At 39.4% G+C, this 18,821-nt stretch overlaps 1 protein-coding gene across 1 annotated transcript in view; it reads left to right on the forward strand.

The window, feature by feature from the left end:
• Window positions 1-4,623: 4,623 nt before the first annotated feature.
• LOC149263432 (uncharacterized) overlaps window positions 4,624-18,821 on the forward strand; it is a 37,864-nt gene continuing 23,666 nt past the window's right edge. Inside the window, exons 1-2 of the mRNA XM_089388334.1 lie at window positions 4,624-5,930; window positions 6,453-8,667. Of these exons, the coding sequence (XP_089244460.1) occupies window positions 4,624-5,930; window positions 6,453-8,667 (3,522 nt within the window). The remainder of the gene's footprint in view (window positions 5,931-6,452; window positions 8,668-18,821) is intronic.

Consider the following 18,821-nt stretch of genomic DNA (forward strand, 5'->3'; position numbering starts at 1 on the left):
GACACCGAAGATGAAGACCGTTTGCGGTAACAAGTAGTAACCATCTTTGAATTCAAGCCTCGCCCATTAAAACAAATGTTTTGAAGGATAAGCAGGGGCAGCCTTCAAAGAGATTCTATTGCTACAACGGGTGGTCACCATCTTTAGTAACCCAACGTTAGACATCGCCAAAGAAAGAGATTGATTTGCGGCAGCAAATCGAACCGTCTTTGGAATAATAAGAAAGAGGCAAGCCTCCCTCAATAATACCAATGTTTTATCTTTGAGTAGTGTTCTTCCATTGTCGCAAATAGCTGTTTGTTAAAAGTGGGCCGACGGGAAGCCTGAGTACTGCGTAAGACCCCTTAAAATAACGAGAAGACAAGTATCGTTAGCATTAGATTGGCAAGATGACAAGTAACTGTGAACACCCAAAGAAAAGCAGAGGTAAGGGAGAGGAGGGGCAGCCTCGAAATTCTATCCTATACCTGGGGGCATGCAAACCTTCTGGAGTGCAAGCTAGGGGCGGTTATTTATCTGGTTTTAAGATTAGCCGTTTCCAAACTTGCATGAAAGAAGCCTGTGGGGTAGAAGTAAAATTTGCCAAAAGTGAGCATAGTTGTGGTAAGGCATAAGCTCTATAAAAATTGGTCCTTACGGGAGGCGTTCTTTTTATGACTGGTATATCGAGCAGTTTTAGCATATAGTTCATGCTCGTTAAAAAATAAACGCAAAATTCGAGCAGTTTTATGACTGAATCTATGCTCGTTAAAAAATAGAAAAGTGTGAGCAAAAGTTTCCCCCAGAGTTCAAGCTCATGAAAAAATGAACCGGTAAATAACCTTTTGGGATCGCAAATTCATCAGCCATAAGAGCCTTGATCGTGTTGTCATCCATCACCTCCACCGTTCATTTGGCCGATTATTCACTTCCATTTGTGTGTTTACCTCTTTTGAGAAACAGCTGCGAAGAGTGATTCCACCTAGCCATCCTCGTAACACTGCCGTGATTGGAAAATTCCAACCTGTACCTGGAATCTGTAGCTATCCCTGTTTATCACTCGTTCCTCAAAAGACGAGTCTTCTTTCAGCTCTTTTCACTGACTCGTAAAATATGAAAAGTTTGCCGAGTTTTGGCCTTCCAGCTCGTTAAATGACCGGAACGCTATCCCTCCTCTAAATTTTAATCTTTTTGGACCTGAGAGATTATTGCACAAAAGGATCGAGCGCTTGTCTTGTTCGGCTCGTTAAAAGTACCGAACAGCCATCCCTTCTGTATAGTTTTATACTTTTTCGGACTTAAGGGATTTGCTGACGAAAAAGGAATTATGGAGTTGACTTTCCGTACCTTTTCAGACTCTCTAAAAATGAAAAGGACCGAGTTTTCTTTGTCGTTAGACTCGTTAAAATGATTAAATAGCGACAAACTTGTCTTTAGACGAGAACGAGTTTCCCTATCGCTAGGCTCGATAAATCATAGCGATGGGCTTGCCCGAAGGGCAGGTTATAGAACAAGCATACGTTATCCTCCTCAAGCTTGACAAAAATAAAGAGGTACTGGTCAGAAATGACTGGGGAAAAATTGGGAGAACATCAAAGTTTAATGGTAGCAAGTCACTCTTGAACATGACACTTTTCCTCCATACCACATCGGGTTGGGTTGTTTCATTCACCGGTCTCATCGCCATGGTCTTCGCCAAACCATCCACATTTGGGGTAATGCTACCGATCCATCGCATCAGTGTCGTTATATGTTCAAGAGGGGTCATTCTAAAAGTGTCAACCGTGTCCCATCCACTGCCATACATTATCCTTCATCCATTCATGATCGCCACCCTGAATCATATGTCACAGTTTGTTTTCACCTCCACTAAAGTCATTAGCTCCGTTCCGTGTCATTGATGTGGGATTCATTAAGGCCCTCCTTTGACGGATCGCTTCTTGTCGACTTCAACTCATTATCCAAGAAGTTGATCTAGGAACACCCCCATCAGTACTTTGAAGCTTGCATGCCTCAATGGCAAGTTTCTCACTTCCGACGACAGGTATACATCAATGACCTTCGACCAGAAGATTTTGCGTGGCGTTCGACGTCAAGTCCTTTATTCACGCCACGTGAATTGTACTGCAGTACCTTGAGGGTCATCGTCATTATTGGTGATTCCTCTCGCGCTTGTTAACGGTTTTCATTATTGACCGGTAATCAAGCGATGTCTTTCCATGTTCGACTTCAGCAAAATTCTCACATGGATCGACTTGTACTTAGAGTGAAGATCGAACGAGTTTGAAGACCCCGGATCTAGTTTCATCCATCCGGGCTGCGATACATATTCAGGAAATATAAAAGCATTTGTCATGTACATCATTGCAACAGATGATCATCCTACTCAAAGGATGATAATTTCAGCAGAAAATTATCAGTCTACCTTCAGACGATCGTCTGTCATATGTACCAAAATGTATTTATAAAATCTGAGCATGGGAATGCCCGCCTCAGCTAGATCATGAAAACAGAATGAAAAATAATGTATTGTATTGTATTGTATTACAGGGCGCCTTCTCAGCACTGGAATGAACTTCGGACCCTCTAGATAAAGCATTTCACCCGATAAACGGCCTCATACTTTAGGGGGCAACTGTTATAGACATTTTTGTGCCTCGCGACATGGAGCATGAAATGTCAATAATTACAGGGATCCTCAGTCCCTAAACATGTTGTTCTTACCCCTAAAAGAACAAGGTCATCAAACAACAGCACTTCCAATCAGTTCTCCACCTGAAAACACTTCAAAACAGGCTAATTTTGGATCATGTCAGCTGCTCCACTGAGCATCTGCGCTGGAATGCAACTGCTCCTCCTTGTACCTGCGCTGGAAGTCAAATCTAATGAAGGCTACCTGCGCTGGGCGAGATTGGCCAAGTGGCACAGTCATTCTGCAAGGTGTCAACTGCCCAGGAAGCTTCCAAACTGACACTTGGTTCATGAGATTCGCCCTGTGATGAGTAAGAGGTACTTGATCACCATGTGTAAGCAAGGATCTCCAAGTGGACTCAAGAACTGAAGATTAACTGAAGAGGGAGAGGACACAAGGCAGCTTCATGTCAGTCTCAAGCTGACTCATCCTCTCTTCTTCTCTCCTATATATAGAGCTCTTCTATGAGGTCTAAGGAGGCTGGAATTTTGTGTAAAGCAAGGAGGTGTTGTTGGTTTACAGTTAGAGCTATTGGGTGATTGTTTTACTAGAGGTGAAGAGGAGAGTTCTTGCTGCTGGGGAGGTGCTGTTGGATTGGAGCCATCATTGGTTGTAACCTTCTCAGAACCCTGTTACTTCTATCAATAAAGTTTTGCATGTTCTCCTATATACTTGTATTGCATTGATGTATTGTATTTACATGTATATTTGATTCATCCTAATCCATGCTTCAGTTATGAGTACATGTATCTTGTAGTTTGCTCTCTTGTTTTGTGCAGGATCTGTGTGTAGCTGGACCGGCAAATAGAGCAAGGAGCTGGGGAACAAGAGACAAAGAGAGAGGACAAGGATCGACTAAGCGAAAGACACCAGGTTGGTTAATCTTTCTTCATTCTCTCTGTACTTTCATAAAGGAAATCATCAAAACTTTACTTTCAGTTGTTGCTAAAGACTGTCACCTTTAGAGTAGGGATAGGGTCATCCGCATCGGATACTTTTCCCCACAACAAGCTCGGCGCCGGTCCAATCTGGGTAAGACTCCCTGGATTACCTATTCCTTTCTGGGACGAGGAAGTTTTTATCAGGGTTGGCAATGCCCTGGGGACATATTTGGATTATGACCGCACCTATGTGGAATCCGGGAATCGAACACTTGCTCGAGTCTTGGTTCATCTGGACACACGAGATGGGCTTGAAGAACAGATCACGCTGCAATGGGGAAGGTGCATTCGTGTACAATTGCTGGATTATGAAGGGGTTCCCTTCCGATGCAGGCGTTGTCATAAGGTGGGACACCTCGCGAAGGATTGCCCACTCAACAAGAAAGCTACAGACTCGGCGAAAGGTACTCCGGCATCTACCAGGACGGCTTCCCCCATAATTTCGCGACCTCCTTCTGCTGGAACAGCCCCCTCGGTCTCTGCCCCTGTGGACGATGATGGGCTCCGGAGATCCTCGCCACCCAAAACCAGGGCTCGTTCGGCGGCAGAAGCGGGTACGATTCCTATTACTCTTATCACTTCTTTGCATTCGTCTTTTGATGGTATTCATATCTCTGGTCCTACACACATTCCTATGATTCCTTGCACTTTATCATCCCCGCTTACTTGCACTGAATCTATCATTTCTTCATCTCATGTGGTTCACTCCCCTCCTCGCCCTTCTTCCCCTCCTCACCCATATTTCCTCCGATCTCGGAACACTCCAAAAGACTCGGCTGTTGGTCACTCGGGTTTGGGCATTGTCTTTCCTGAGGGGGCATCGATGAACTCCAGAGGGAGAAAATCCCATCTTTCTAAAGCCATCAAACAAGCTGGGGCAGAGGTGGTCTCTGGCCGGCAAGCGACCATTGACGGGGTTCTTAGAGCAGGACACACCCCGAGAGGTGTTCCCCCATGAAGTGTTTATCGTTTAACTGCAGAGGACTGGCTAGTTCCTCCAAAAAACTAGCCATGAAGAGGCTCATTGAATCTGAGCCTATAGACATTATTATGCTTCAGGAAACCCTCTGTTCAGCTGAACAAATTATTCGTATAATGCAAGCTATGGTCCCAGGATGGAGTTTTTATGCAAATGATGCCGTGGGACGATCTGGGGGGCTAGCCATTGGATTAAACCCTCGTTCCATCAATCCTATATCTACCTGGGGAGGAGCAGGGTTCATTGGTTTGGATTTTTTCTCGGCTGACCTCGGCATGGATCTCAGATTGGTTAACGTATATGCTCCTTGTTCCCAACGAGAATCATTCTGGAGGAACACCCTTCAGCTCCCCCTGCTGAATGAAGACAATGTCATTATTGGAGGAGACCTCAACTTCTCCCTGGGATTCAGGGAGTCTTGGGGCTCAGAGGCACAAATTGACTCTATCACTGACTATATGACCAATCTGCTGGAGCAATCTGAATTTGCGGATATTCCATTGCAGCGACTCCTACCTACCTGGCGAAACCGAAGAGTTGGGGATGCTGCACTTGCTCGTAGACTTGACAGATTCCTATTAAAGGGCCCTCTCCTGCAGCGCCTTCATCTCTATCGTCAATGGGTTGGTTCCGGGGGGATTTCGGATCACAATCCTATATACCTGGAGATCCAGGGTCCATTCAGGAAGCCCAAGGCGCCCTTTAAATTCAATTCCTCTTGGCTGAAGGATCAGGATTATATCCGGCTGATTAAGGACTTCTGGGTCTCGCATCCCATCAATGACACGGTTCCTCTTGCCAAAGGATTCTGCAGGAACTTGGCTGAAATCAAACATTTGACTATAAATTGGGCAAGGGAGAAAAGGGATCGGGAATCTGCACAACTCTCCCAGATTGAAGCGGATTTATGTTCTCTCACTGATGACAGAGGGCAGGGCTTCATGTCAGCTGCTGAGAAATGTAAGCTTATAGACCTGGAGAATCAAAAAGCAAAGATCCTCAAAGAGAGAGAGGAATCTATTAGATTAAGGAGTCGTGCATTATGGATACAAGCTGGGGATGACAACACAAAGTTTTTCCATAATTTTGCAAAATGCAGAAAAGTATCTAATACTATTTGGAAGCTCCCTACACCGGATGGAGATATTGCAGACAATTTCAATAAGCTCGCTCAACTGGGTATCACCCATTTCAGGAACCTCTACAGGAGCACACGAGATGAAAATCTACTTGATATTATCAATGTGGCTAATCATTTCCCGAGATTCGTAGAGGAAGAAGATGTGGAGACTTTAACTGATCCGGTCACTGCTGAAGAACTGGAAGGAGTTCTGAAATGGTTCAAAAAAGACAAAAGCCCTGGGCCAGACGGATGGACCATTGAATTCTACACCGCCTTCTTCGATGTATTGGGACAGGACCTACTTCAGGTGGTTGAAGAAAGCCGATCTACTGGATCAATCTACCATGCCATCAACTCCACTTTTATCGCTCTCATCCCCAAATCTGACTCCCCGGCATCCTTTGATGACTACAGGCCCATATCTTTATGTAACTGCCTCTATAAAATCATATCCAAGACCATTGCTAATCGTCTCAGGCCTATCCTCTCCCGTTCTATCGCCCCTCAGCAATTTGCTTTTCTCGAATCCAGACAGATCCATGAGGCCATTGGACTAGCTCAAGAAGCCCTCCATTCCATATGGTCGAAGAACTTAAAAGCCATCCTCTTAAAAATTGATCTGTCTAAAGCTTTTGACCGTGTCAGCTGGCTCTACCTCAAAATGATCCTCATTCATCTGGGGTTCCCTCATGCTTTCATAACCTGGATCATGGCCTGCATTACTTCTCCATCCTTCAGTATACTTATCAATGGCTCGGCCACAGACTTTTTTCACTCGGGCAGGGGTCTGAGGCAGGGGTGTCCTCTATCACCCCTCCTGTTCCTGCTGGTCATGGAAGGTCTCAGTCGACTTATGGAAGCTGCAAAGAGATCTGGAGATATTGGGGGACTTCGCATCTCTGACCTTTGTTATCTCACTCATCTACTCTTTGTAGATGATGTCCTCATTCTTCTAAATGGCAGTGTTCGAGACTCTCGATCTTTCTCAAGGATTCTCCATCTTTTTTCATCTGCCACTGGTATGATGCCAAATCAGACTAAATCTACCATCACCTGTGCCCGCACATCGGTACAGGAGACACAGATTGGCTTACAATCCTTTCCATATGCAGTTCACCCCCTGGATAGAGGATTCAAATATTTGGGATTTAATCTGAAACCTACCTGTCAAAGGATTGCTGACTGGGTCTGGCTGGCTGCCAAATTGGAAAAAAGACTCTCAGGATGGAGCTTCAGATATCTCTCCAGGGCTGGGAGACTGGTGCTTATCAAGTCTGTATTAGAAGCCACCCCGGTCTTCTGGATGGCCTTAGCATGGATCCCAAGGAACATCCTGGGGAGACTTCAACAAATTTGTAATCGATATCTCTGGAATGGGAATCAGGACAAAAGATTGTTTGCATGGATCGGATGGAAGAAGATCTCTATGCCTAAAAAGTGGGGGGGATGGGGGCTCAAGGAACTGCCTGAATTTGCAAAAGCACTGGCTGCCAAGATGGGATGGACACTGCTGACCAGACAAAATCTCTGGACACAGGTAGTTTATTTTAAATACATTTGGCCTCATAATATTTTGGACTGGGCCCGCTTCCCTACCTGGTCAACATCGGGATGCTCCTCGGTTTGGAAGGCCTTAATTCTATCCCTTCCTCTCATCCGGAACAATCTTGCTTGGCGCATAAATGATGGGTGGACGGGCAGAATTGGTTTGGATCCCTGGATTAACTGTGGGGGTAGGCACATTCTTAGTCCAGACCTTTTACTGCATTTACAGGCCCAGGATATTCGGCATTTTGCACAAATTGCAGACCAACAGCGCTCGGATATTTTTTCACAAGCCTGGAAATCTGCTCAGCAATTGAACCTCCCTATCCATTGGCACCAGGAATGGGATCGATACACGGAGGCCTTATCTGAATCTCATGTTCGAATTAAGCAAGGCCCGGATGAACTCATTTGGTGCTATGCCGACCATGGTATATATGCACCAAAATTGGGATACACTGCGCTCATATCTCATAGAATGCCTGAGGTGATACAGCCTTGGTGGCATGCTATTTGGAAGCTGAAGGCATCTCCCCGGTCTAAACTATTCTTCTGGTGCGCTCTTTATGGCAATGTGCCCACAGGTGAACACCTCACCCACAGAGCATTATGTGGCCCATCATGGTGTATTTTCTGCAAAAGTGCATCAGAGACTCAGGATCATATTTTCCTTCTATGCCCTGTAATCATAAACCTGTGGAATAACATATGCAACCAGCTGGGAATTGCAGTAATTTGGAGAGGAAATGATATCAGGAATGCATGGGATACTTGGTCGCTCAGCCACCCGGGAACCAAAGTACAAAACCTTCCACCTGTGGCTACTTGGTTTATATGGCTTGCCCGAAATCGGGCCATATTTGAGGATCGAATTATATCATGGGGCAGGGTAGAAGCCTCCATTGTTTCAGCATATCATGAGCTCCCGGACCCTCCTCCCCCTCGCCCGAGATCCATTCAACCTATGCCCGAATTTGACAGAACCATCCCGTGGGCATTTTTCGACGGAGCTGCAAATCAGGAAGGATGTGGCGGGGGGTTTGTTCTGCACCTTAATGATCACCACCGATTCCTTGTCAAAATAGGCTTAGGCAATGGAACAAACAACTTCGCTGAACTCTCTGCTGTACACAGCCTCCTCCATTTTGCATTAACACATCAGCATACCAGCATCAATATTTTTGGGGACTCTATGGTGGTTATAAACTGGATCAACAATATCACAAATTGTCATACACACACTCTCAGTAACTTGCTACATGATACACTCATTCTCAAAGCAGCTTTTAACCATTGCTCATGTTTGCATATTTACAGAGAGCATAACAGCGAGGCTGACAAATTATCCAAAGAGGCCTCGACACTTCCCCGAGGCGAGTGGATAACAGTGGAGCAGAATGGAGCAGAGGTGCATCAGTTCTATCACAGGCCATTCATAGAACAAAGAGATCAAAGGGACAACAGTCCCAGCAACGGATAGGCTATGGCGATTTTGTTTCTTTTTTGGATATCAGAAGTACATAGAACATGGAATATGTATATAAATAGAACTTTCTTATAGATATTAAGCACAGACAGATGAATGTACACAGAACAGTTTGATTGATGACTACAGAACAACACTATGAAAGTTGGTTTTTGTTATGAACAATACAAGTAATGCCTCGGCATCTGCTATATGTAATTTTCAAAACTAATGAAAGTTACTGATTTTTCCAGTGGAAAAAAAAAAGAGTATGCCCAGTAGTGTTTCTCCATGTGGTGTGGTATGCCCAAAATGCCTTTGGAAGCTTTTCTGCCCAGTCTCTTCTGTGCAAGTGTACAGTCTTGGTTAGTATTGTTTCAAGTACCTTGTTGGTAGATTCCACTTGCCCATTGGTTTGTGTATGTTATGGAGTGGATTTCTGATGCTTGATTTTATATTGCTCCATAATTTTCTACACCAACTTGGATGTGAATTAATCACCTTGATTTCTCACAATTTCCCTTGGGACACCAAAACAAGTGAAAATATCCTCAAAAATAAATGTAACTACAACATTTTCAGTAGAAAAAGGAAGTGCCTTAGCTTCTACCCATTTTGTAACATAATCTATATAAATAAGAATATACATGTGAATTAGTTTATGTATCAATCGCATTGATATTGGTTAATGTATCGGTGTTTTGAACCATCTTATGTGGTTCCTCTTCAGGATTGATTAAAGATGTGAAAGTCTGATCTTATGAAGGTGCTATATATATATAGAAAGAGGAGGAGGAATGGTAAGGAGCCAACAGGACTAAAATCCTAAAAGTATGAGAGAAATAAGATAATAAAATATTATGGGCCAATTAAATAGATTGTAACGTGATATGAAGTGTTATATGTAAGTTATATTTAAAAATTAGGGTTTTATAATGAAAATAGGAGGATTCTGGTATCCTCCTTGCCTGACCAACTAATATGGGGAAAGAATACCGAAGGAAACTTTAACCTCAAATAAGCTAAACAGGTAGTAACAGGATTTAACTATCTAAACCCTGATCAAGTTTGGAAGAATCTTTGGCAGAGCCCCCATTGGATGAAGATAAAGTTATTTATTTGGCTAGTTCATCAAAGGAAAATCTTAACTTGGGAGAATCTCCTGAAAAAGGCTTCACTGGACCATCCAAATGCTACCTTTGTGGCTCACAAGAGGAGACGATGGATCACCTTCTCAACCTATGCCCTTTCACCTCCACCGTGTGGGAATGGGTGGCCTCAACCTTTAAGTACACTGATAGGGACAGACTCAACTTCTCCAACACTTTGAAGAATTGGAGGAAAAATTTCTCAGGGAATGAAATCATTAATAAAGCCTGGACTCTGGTTCCAGGCTTTGTCATCTGGAATGTGTGGAAAGAGTGCAACAGTCGGATCTTCAAGAACAAATCAAGCAATCCCCAACACATAAATGACCAAATTTTAAGGCAACTCAAAGACATAGTCAGTAGCTTGTTGGGGACACTTCCTAAGGACCCTCCTCTGCCCCAAGATGCGAGTATTCTACTACATTTGGGTCTCTAGTCTATAAGCCCACAGGGCACAATCAAGGGTGTGAGCCAAAAAAATGCATATACAAATATTTGGAAGCCTCCTCCACATGGTTTCTTAAAGGTCAATATAGACGGAGCTTCTAAGGGCAACCCAGGGTTAGCTAGTTTTGGGGGTGTTATAAGAGATGAAAAGGGTCAAATAAAGAAGATATTTCATGACCACTTGGGCAAGGCCACTAATAACATGGTGGAACTCATGGCCCTAAAGCAATGCTTGGAAATATTGGTGGATTCAAATTCACATAATGTCATCATTGAATCAGATTCAGAATTGATTATTAGAGCGTCCAAGAAAATATGTAATGGTAAATCACCGGATAAAGACTGGAAACGCTGGAGGCTATCGCAGGTCTTTCACTGTATCTACACCCACCTGCAAACCTTAAAAATTGTAAGCTTTGTCCATGTGAAAAGAAAAGCTAACATGTTAGCTGATCAATTGGTGAATGAAAGAGTGACTAATAAGGAAAGGGACACTCAGCACATTTGGGAGTTGTTACCCCCAGGTAAATTGTTAGAGGATTGTCTCTGTCAGGCTACCAAAGATGGGGAGCAATGGATTGACAGTATGGATCGAAGAGGATCAAGAGACAGGCGAGAGGATAGGGAAGCCTAAACTGTTTACCTGTTGTTTGGTAGTAGTTCGAAGATTGTATTGGCATTAGTATTCCATTGGATTTGAGTGGAAGGTTGAGATCAGCGGAGGAAGACCAAGGATGCAGTGGCGTGAGGACTGATTCTGGAAGTGCTGCAAGTTTAATCAACCATCGAGCACTGTATGGATCGATGGTGACACATTGATTAACGAAATATTGTTATCTATGAGTTTCTATGTGTTAAACAGAGTATGACAAAAAAACTTGGGTTTAATAGAAAATCCATTGATAAGCAGAAGATCAACGGTGCAGGGAGGAAGGAGTGAGAACCATCCGATGGGATAGATCGATGGTATTTGCTTGGCGGAAGAGCGCGCAAATTAATTCATGCGGAAATGGTTTCTCGAACCACAAGTGGTATTTCGAGCGGGGTATAAGTGGTATCTGTTATTTCGAGGATGGCCTCCGATTCCACTCTTCAAGCGACACGTAGCAACGAGGAGGAGAGAGGAAACCGCTTTTCAGGCAGTTAATCCTCGTGCTACTTGTCCACCCGAAATCAGCGTGGACCATTGGTTCCACGAAAGGTAAATCAACGGTGGAGGTTCGGTCATGCAAGTGGTTGATCAGTGATCGAAGTAAGGAGGTGGAGTTGGAATTGTGATTTGCCGATATGCGATTTTGCGATTCGACGTTAGTCGTTGGATCATTGAATGAGATGGACGACAGTTTTCAGGCCAATCGGAGATCAATGTTTGGTGAGCGCAGTGGGAGGGCGTTGCACCAGAAGTGTGGACCTGCCATTTTTTATGGTCGCGAATGTTTTATTTTTGAAGTTCGACCTTATGGGTTACGAGTCGGGTTTTGTGTATTTCCTGTGTAATCCTTATTTTCCGATAGAGTGAATGGTTCAGAGTTTTAAAGGTTTAAAGCCAATAACGCTTCTGATAGGTTTGTGGACCATTTTTTGGTAAATGAAAGGAATTTTGGTTTACCTTGTAACATATGTAATGTACTTGTTCAGTTAATAGAAAGCTCCATTCTTGCTTGACCAAAAAAAAATGTATTAATAGAGAATTAATAAGAAAAGTTAATGCAGAGGAATTAATAAGAAAATTTTATGAAGAGGTATTAATGTAGGTTAATGTGGTGTATTAATAAATTATTAATAAGAAAAGTAAACGTAGAGAAAAGGTAAAGAGAATTAATTAATATAGAGGACAATAATGATTAAGTTAGTGTTAAATGTAGGTGGAATCCATTTCTCACTAATTTTCCATCCATCATCACAATTAAGGTTATCACGACGTTTTCCTATCTCTATAGCTTCCCTAAATTTCCTATGGAAATAGTGATCAATTTTGGCCAAGACATAGGTGTTGTCAATACAAATTTGATGTTTGGTTTTGTTATAATGTTCAGCTAAAACTGAGGTTTTGGAATGATTATGTTTTATGTCAGTGGAATGTTCTTGAATCCTAGTACTTGAGGTTGTAGAGACATATTGTCTGACTGAATGGGCTTTCCCATTCTTTGATAGCTATCACATCATTTGACATATTCCTTAGCATCTATAAAAAGAGAAGGCCAATAATATCCCAAAAGAAGCACTTTATATGTATTTCTTGTATCATCGAAGAGTCCTCCACATAGTTCATCATGGACATATTTTAATATCTTTGGTACTTCATCCTCTCAAACACATCTTTGGATAATCAGAATAGGTCTGGTTCGGTACAATTCTACCTCTATCCATGAATAGGGTGCATTGGTCTTAATAATTTTTTGTCTTTCTTTAGCTGATAACTCTGGAGGAAATTTTCCTGTAGCCAAATAGTTAGAAATATTTGCAAACTAAGGAGTCTTAGTAGATACTACAAAAAGATATTCATTAGGAAAATTATCCTTTACAAGGGTTTCAATATTATTATTCTGCATCCTAGAAAGGAAATCAACAACTGTGTTTTCCTTTCCTGGCCTATCTAGGATAGTAATATTGAATTTTTGTAACAATAACAACCATGTAGTAATCTTGCCATTAATAATTGGTTTATTCATTAAATATCTAATAACAGAATTATATGTATGAATGAAAGTTTCATAGCCAATAATATAATGTCAAAAATTATTAATAGAATGAACAAGAACTAAAAATTCCTTTTCTGTAACTGTATAATTTAACTCTGCGGGAATCAACTTTTACTGTCTTTTAGTCCCAATACAACTCTTAAAGATGTATTTGAAGCACCAATTGAAATATGAAATGGGAGAGACCAATTTAGCCCTCTTAAGATTGGTGCTTCAGTATCTTTCTATTTCAATGATTCAAAGGCCTTTTGGCAGTCAGAATTCCAAACAAAATCACAATATTTTGTAAGAAGTTTAAAGAACGGAGAAACTATTATTATGAAGTTTTCTATGAATCTTTTGTAATATCTTGTAAAACCAATAAAAATCCTAACATCTCTTTGACAAGTAGGAATTGAAATTTTAAAGCTTACCTCTACCTTCGATGCATCCACCTTGATTCCAATACCTAAAATATGATGGCCCAAAACAATTCCCTCATTAAACATCATTAAACATTTTTCATGACTCAATGAAAGATTTGCTTCTTTGCATCTAATGAGAAGTTTTTTCTAATTTTTCAAGAGCTTCTTCAAAAGTATTTCCATAGACTGTGAAATAATCCATGTAAACTTCTACACAATCTTGAATCAAGTCAAAAAGATACCTAGAACCGCTCTTTGGAATGTTGTAGGTGCATTATATAAACCAAAATTAAGTTCCTTGTAAGTATGTGTACCCCATGGACATGTAAAAGTTGTTTTGTCTTGATCTTTTGGTGCCAGTTGAATTTGGTTATATCCACTGAAACCATCAAGAAATGAAAAATATTTCTTCCCTGCTAAAGTATCTAATACTTGAAAAATGGGTAGTGGAAAATGATCTTTTAAAGTAGCCTTATTTAGTTATCTATAATAAATGTACACTCTCCACTATCCATTATTCTTAGGAACAATCACTAAGGTGAGACCCATTGGCTATATGATATCGGGTAAGTGAAATTCAAATTAAGCAACTTTTGTAGCCCCTCCTTAGCGTTTTCTCCCAAATTGGGATTCATCCCTCTCTGAGGTTGTCTCACTAATTTGGCATTTTCTTGAATGTAGATATGATGCATACATGTTTTAGGGTCAATTCCCTTCATGTCAATGTGTTCCCATGCATATGCAGAGGAATGGTTTTGTGGCATATTTATGAGTTGTTTCTTTTGGAATTCTTCCAAGTTATTATTAATGTTTAATGTTTTAGTTATAAAATTCTCTACTAAAGAATTGCCAAACTTTTCCATAGAACATAAAGCTACTTCAGATTGTCAAGATGATAAATATTCAATGTTACATTTCTCTTGAAAACTTTGATCTTGCTCCCAATATGAATAAGAATCATTATTTTTCATCAAATTTATCAATTGATCTTCCTCGTCAATTTGTGAAAGAGTAAATACAAGTTGAATATCCTCAAAATATTATTTATCATCATCAATCCAAACTTCACTTTATATTCCAGTTATTGTTTTTTCAGGTGGATATAATGTGAATCTCTTAGTACAATTACCATCATAAATTCACATGTCACCATCTCTACAACTTATAAATGCATCAGTTGTAGCTAGGCAAGGTCTATCAAGGATCAATGGATGCCCACCTAAATTATTCTTAGGAGTCAAAACCATAAAGTCAACAAAATATTCCCATGAATCTAAAAATACGGATACATCTTCTAACATACCATCAGGTTTAGTAACAGATCTATCTGCTAATTGCAATAAAGTTAGGTTATATTGAAGATTAGGAAGCTTCAATTGATCTGTAGTTTGTTTGCTCATAATAGTAATGGCTTATCCTAAATCAATCAAAGTGTTTGTAACTTCAATATCATTGATGTGAATTTTTACAATAGGGATATTTTTGAATTATTGGTTTCCCCATCACAATATCTGCAATCTTTCCTACCAATTGAATCTTCTTAATGTCTTTTATTTTTCTTCCTAGTTTTTTAATGCACAAATCCTTTATTTTTTTTGAAAATATAGGTATTTTCTTTATATCTTGGAGTAAAGGAATTTTGATGCAAATGTTTTTCAATTCATCTAACATATTATATTTAGGTAAAATGAATTTCCTTTCTATTCCCTTATCAATTTGAAGCCTTTTAAGGAAATGAGGACTTTGTAAGGAAACATAAGGTTGTTCTACTAGAGGAATTCTAGGAGTTGATTTTATTTGGTTGTCACCTAATTGTACAGGAACATCTTCCTTTGGAAGAGTATATTCTTTATCAAGAGATGCCTCTTTTTCATGAACTTTATCCTCCTTATATTCTTGGATGACAACTGGTTGTGATTTCTTTTGCAAGACTCTACCAGATCTAATCATTTAGACCTAAAGGATATATCATACAAGCCTGGAAATCTTGACCCTCAACATTATATATGGGTTGTTGAGGGATTTTATTATTTGGATTTGGGAGTGGTTAAGCAGGTAGTTGATTAGGTTCTTGAGGAAATGGAGTGGATGGTAAGGGAAGTGGTTGATTCGAAGCCAATTGGGGATGGAATTGTGGTTGAGTAGGTTGTGAAGGTTGAGGAGGATAATACTAAGGTTGGTATCGAGGATATGTTTGTTGAAATTGAGAATACTAAGGATTCCTACCATTAGAATTTTTCCAACTTTGTGACCAAGATGGGTTTTGGTGTTGAGGTGGCCAAGTTTTCCAATGCATAAGTTTATTCCAATTCCTTTTTGGTTGTGCATATGATTGATATTGTGCATTTTGATATTGTACCATACCTATTTGTCGAGGCCACTAAGGTCTCTTGGGAGAAACATAACAAAGAGATTCAACTTGACTTGTTCTAGCTTTATCTTGGAAGAAAACCTTAAACCCAGGTATTGAAGGACATTCTTTTGTATCATGATTTTCTACACATATAACACATGTTTCAACACTATCAAGAGGGCATTGTGGTAAATCATGATTTTTCCTACACCTCAGATAGAAAATGGATAATGCAATATTCTCAACTTTTTGCTTGTTTTGTATCCTTAAAGTATCTAGTTGTTCACTAAGATTTCAAAGGATGTTAGTTTTAAAGTTATCAAAAAAAATTCCTAATTATTATCTACTCATTTTTCTAGATGCAGATTTGGTTACTCTTGACATGACTGGGTCTCTTGGGTTCTTACCATATTTTCACTTTCCTCTTGCAATGTGTTTGCATAACTCACAAATTTCCTTGAATGACAAGTGGCAGATATCTCCTTTGCGCATTAAATTGAGAAGATCAATCCACTCATCCCTTATGTTTTATAGTAAAATATATTTTAATGTCTCTTCATATAAATTGTGCAATTTATCCCTTTTGATATTGTAGGCAAACCTCTCCACCAGATCTTCAAGGTTTTCATCCTCTTTTTGAACCATCTTAAAGACTTCATCCTTAAGGTCACAATGCATACAATAATATTTATATTTTTCTATGAATATTATTTTCATATCATCCCATTTTTTAATAGAATGTGTTCCTAGACCCATGAACCATTTAAGAGCTCCATATTTTACAGTGGCTGGAAATAGTCTCAAATTTCTAGTGTCAAGTAGATAATCATATGATCTGCATAATACTTCAAATTCAAAAATAAATGTCTCTAGATCCTCAGTTCTTAACCCATAAAAGTTAGGAAGGATGGATAGTGAGATGTTTTTCATGGTAGCAATGGTGTCTATATTTAAGATGGGGAATACACAAGGATCCTCCTCATGAAAATATCTATCATCTCCCCTTCCACCTCTACCACCTCGATCTCCTCTATTACATCCTCTACCTCTTCCTCCACCAGTTCTTGGTCTATCCTCCACATTGTGTACTTATCCTTCTCCTTATCCTACCATTGTAGGTTTTTCAGAGTAAGGTTCAAAAATAGGGTTGTCTACTTCTTCCTCCTCTGGTTCTTCTATTGATGATATGTCAGAAAAATTCCCTTCTCCTCTTCATTAGGTACTTCTAACTCCTATCCTAAGAGTTGTTGACCTGTTGAAGAAAAAAAAAAATTTCCTTCAATAGGGGATGTAGGTTCTTAAACTACAACTTATGTAGATGAAGTTGGTGAATCCATAGGCTGAATTTCAAATCTATGCACTTTAGGGAGTCTATGTCTACCTATTATGGATGGAATGTGAGTGTCGTTGGATGGTGTGTCACTACGTGGTCTAACGGGGGTGGTTGGTGATGTTGGTATAGAACTATGTCGTCTACCTCTACTTACAAATATACCTCTAGAATCTTGTTCTATATACATGCATCTAAATTATTTTAATATGATTTTAACTATGCATCTAGAAAATGAATGCATCTAGTATGATATGCAAATAAAAAATAAATTTCTATATACAATTCCCTGGAAACGACACCAAAAATGTTGGGTAATTTAAATTTTAGTTAAATTGATTCATTAAATTGTCAAAACAAGGTTCATGTACTTGTGAATCATATGTGCACAATATATCCTAGGAGTTTTATTTCTGATCAAGAGATTGAATTTAAATTCAAGTTGTAATTCTAATCTATTAAATTCGAATGCAATTTGTAAATCTAAGCTACTCAATATTAACTCTTATCAAGTGTACGCACATGTTCTTTCCATAATACTTGTTCAAATCAAAATAACTTGAAAGCAATCTATGCTAAGAACTAGTCTAAGAGTAAGAATTGGAAATTTACTCTATTAAGCAGAATGAAAAGCTTACACTATTGAATTGAATTGAGAGACTTATTCTATTTGACAAAATTGAAACTTATTATATTAAACTAAATTGAAAGTCTATGCTAATTGACTCAAAAGAAATCTTATTCTATTTTGAAAATGGAACTACTCTATGTACTTTGAAATCAAACCTATTCTAAGAATGCATAAGTAAATCAACTAGAGAGAAAAACCAAAATGAACTTAAGAATTAGTGATCTAAAATACAAGAATTTACATATTACTAATGTGCACAACTCTAATTAGAACCGATTTGATCATTAAATATTAAATTTGAGACTAAGAAAGAATTCAAATAGGAAAACTAATAAAACAAATATTTTTGGTGTTTCGAGTTTAATGATGAGTGCTAAACCTGTGAAAACAAAACAATGATGAGTAAACTAGAATAGAAATGAAGCATTAACATGCCATGAAACATCTGACTATTCATAAATTAAATTGAAATAGCTCCTAAAATAGTAACGAAATTCAACAATTACAATAGCTTATGACTCTTCGGGGTGGGGCTCCTCTTGAGCACAAGAATGAAAGAACTCAAATCAATGAATCAATCACCAACACATGGAATTATAATAGGAACAAAGTAATTGTATTTATGAAAGCAGAGTCTCAGATAACAACAATTACAAACTAGAACGATTTTCCATTGTATTTTCTTCAAAGCAATTTATAATATCTCTAGACTAACAACTTCGAAGAATTACAAGCCGAGAAACTAGTTTTTCAATTGACAACTAAATGTTCTAATCGAAATAGGAAATATGCTTCTCATGATTTTCTACGAGAAAAGAAAATCATGAGAAGATTTCATATCAACACATCATAATCTTTAAATCCAATCTTTGCTCATTCAATTCCATGCTCGCTTGACGATGAAATTGCCTGCCTTCAAATTCTGCACAAGGATAGACTGTTATAACCAGAGTTGACTTCTAGTTTTACCATCAAAATTCTCAAGCTTTGTGATTTGCTAGGTAGGTGCAATAGGTCAATATCCATATGCTCAACATTTGGCATCCATCCATGTATTTTTTTCTCCTTGAAGCTCGCTAGAA

This window comes from Pinus tabuliformis, chromosome 6 (genome assembly GCF_031772625.1).
Source record: "Pinus tabuliformis cultivar Carrire ecotype Pingquan chromosome 6, CPIR1, whole genome shotgun sequence".
NCBI lineage: Eukaryota > Viridiplantae > Streptophyta > Pinopsida > Pinales > Pinaceae > Pinus > Pinus tabuliformis.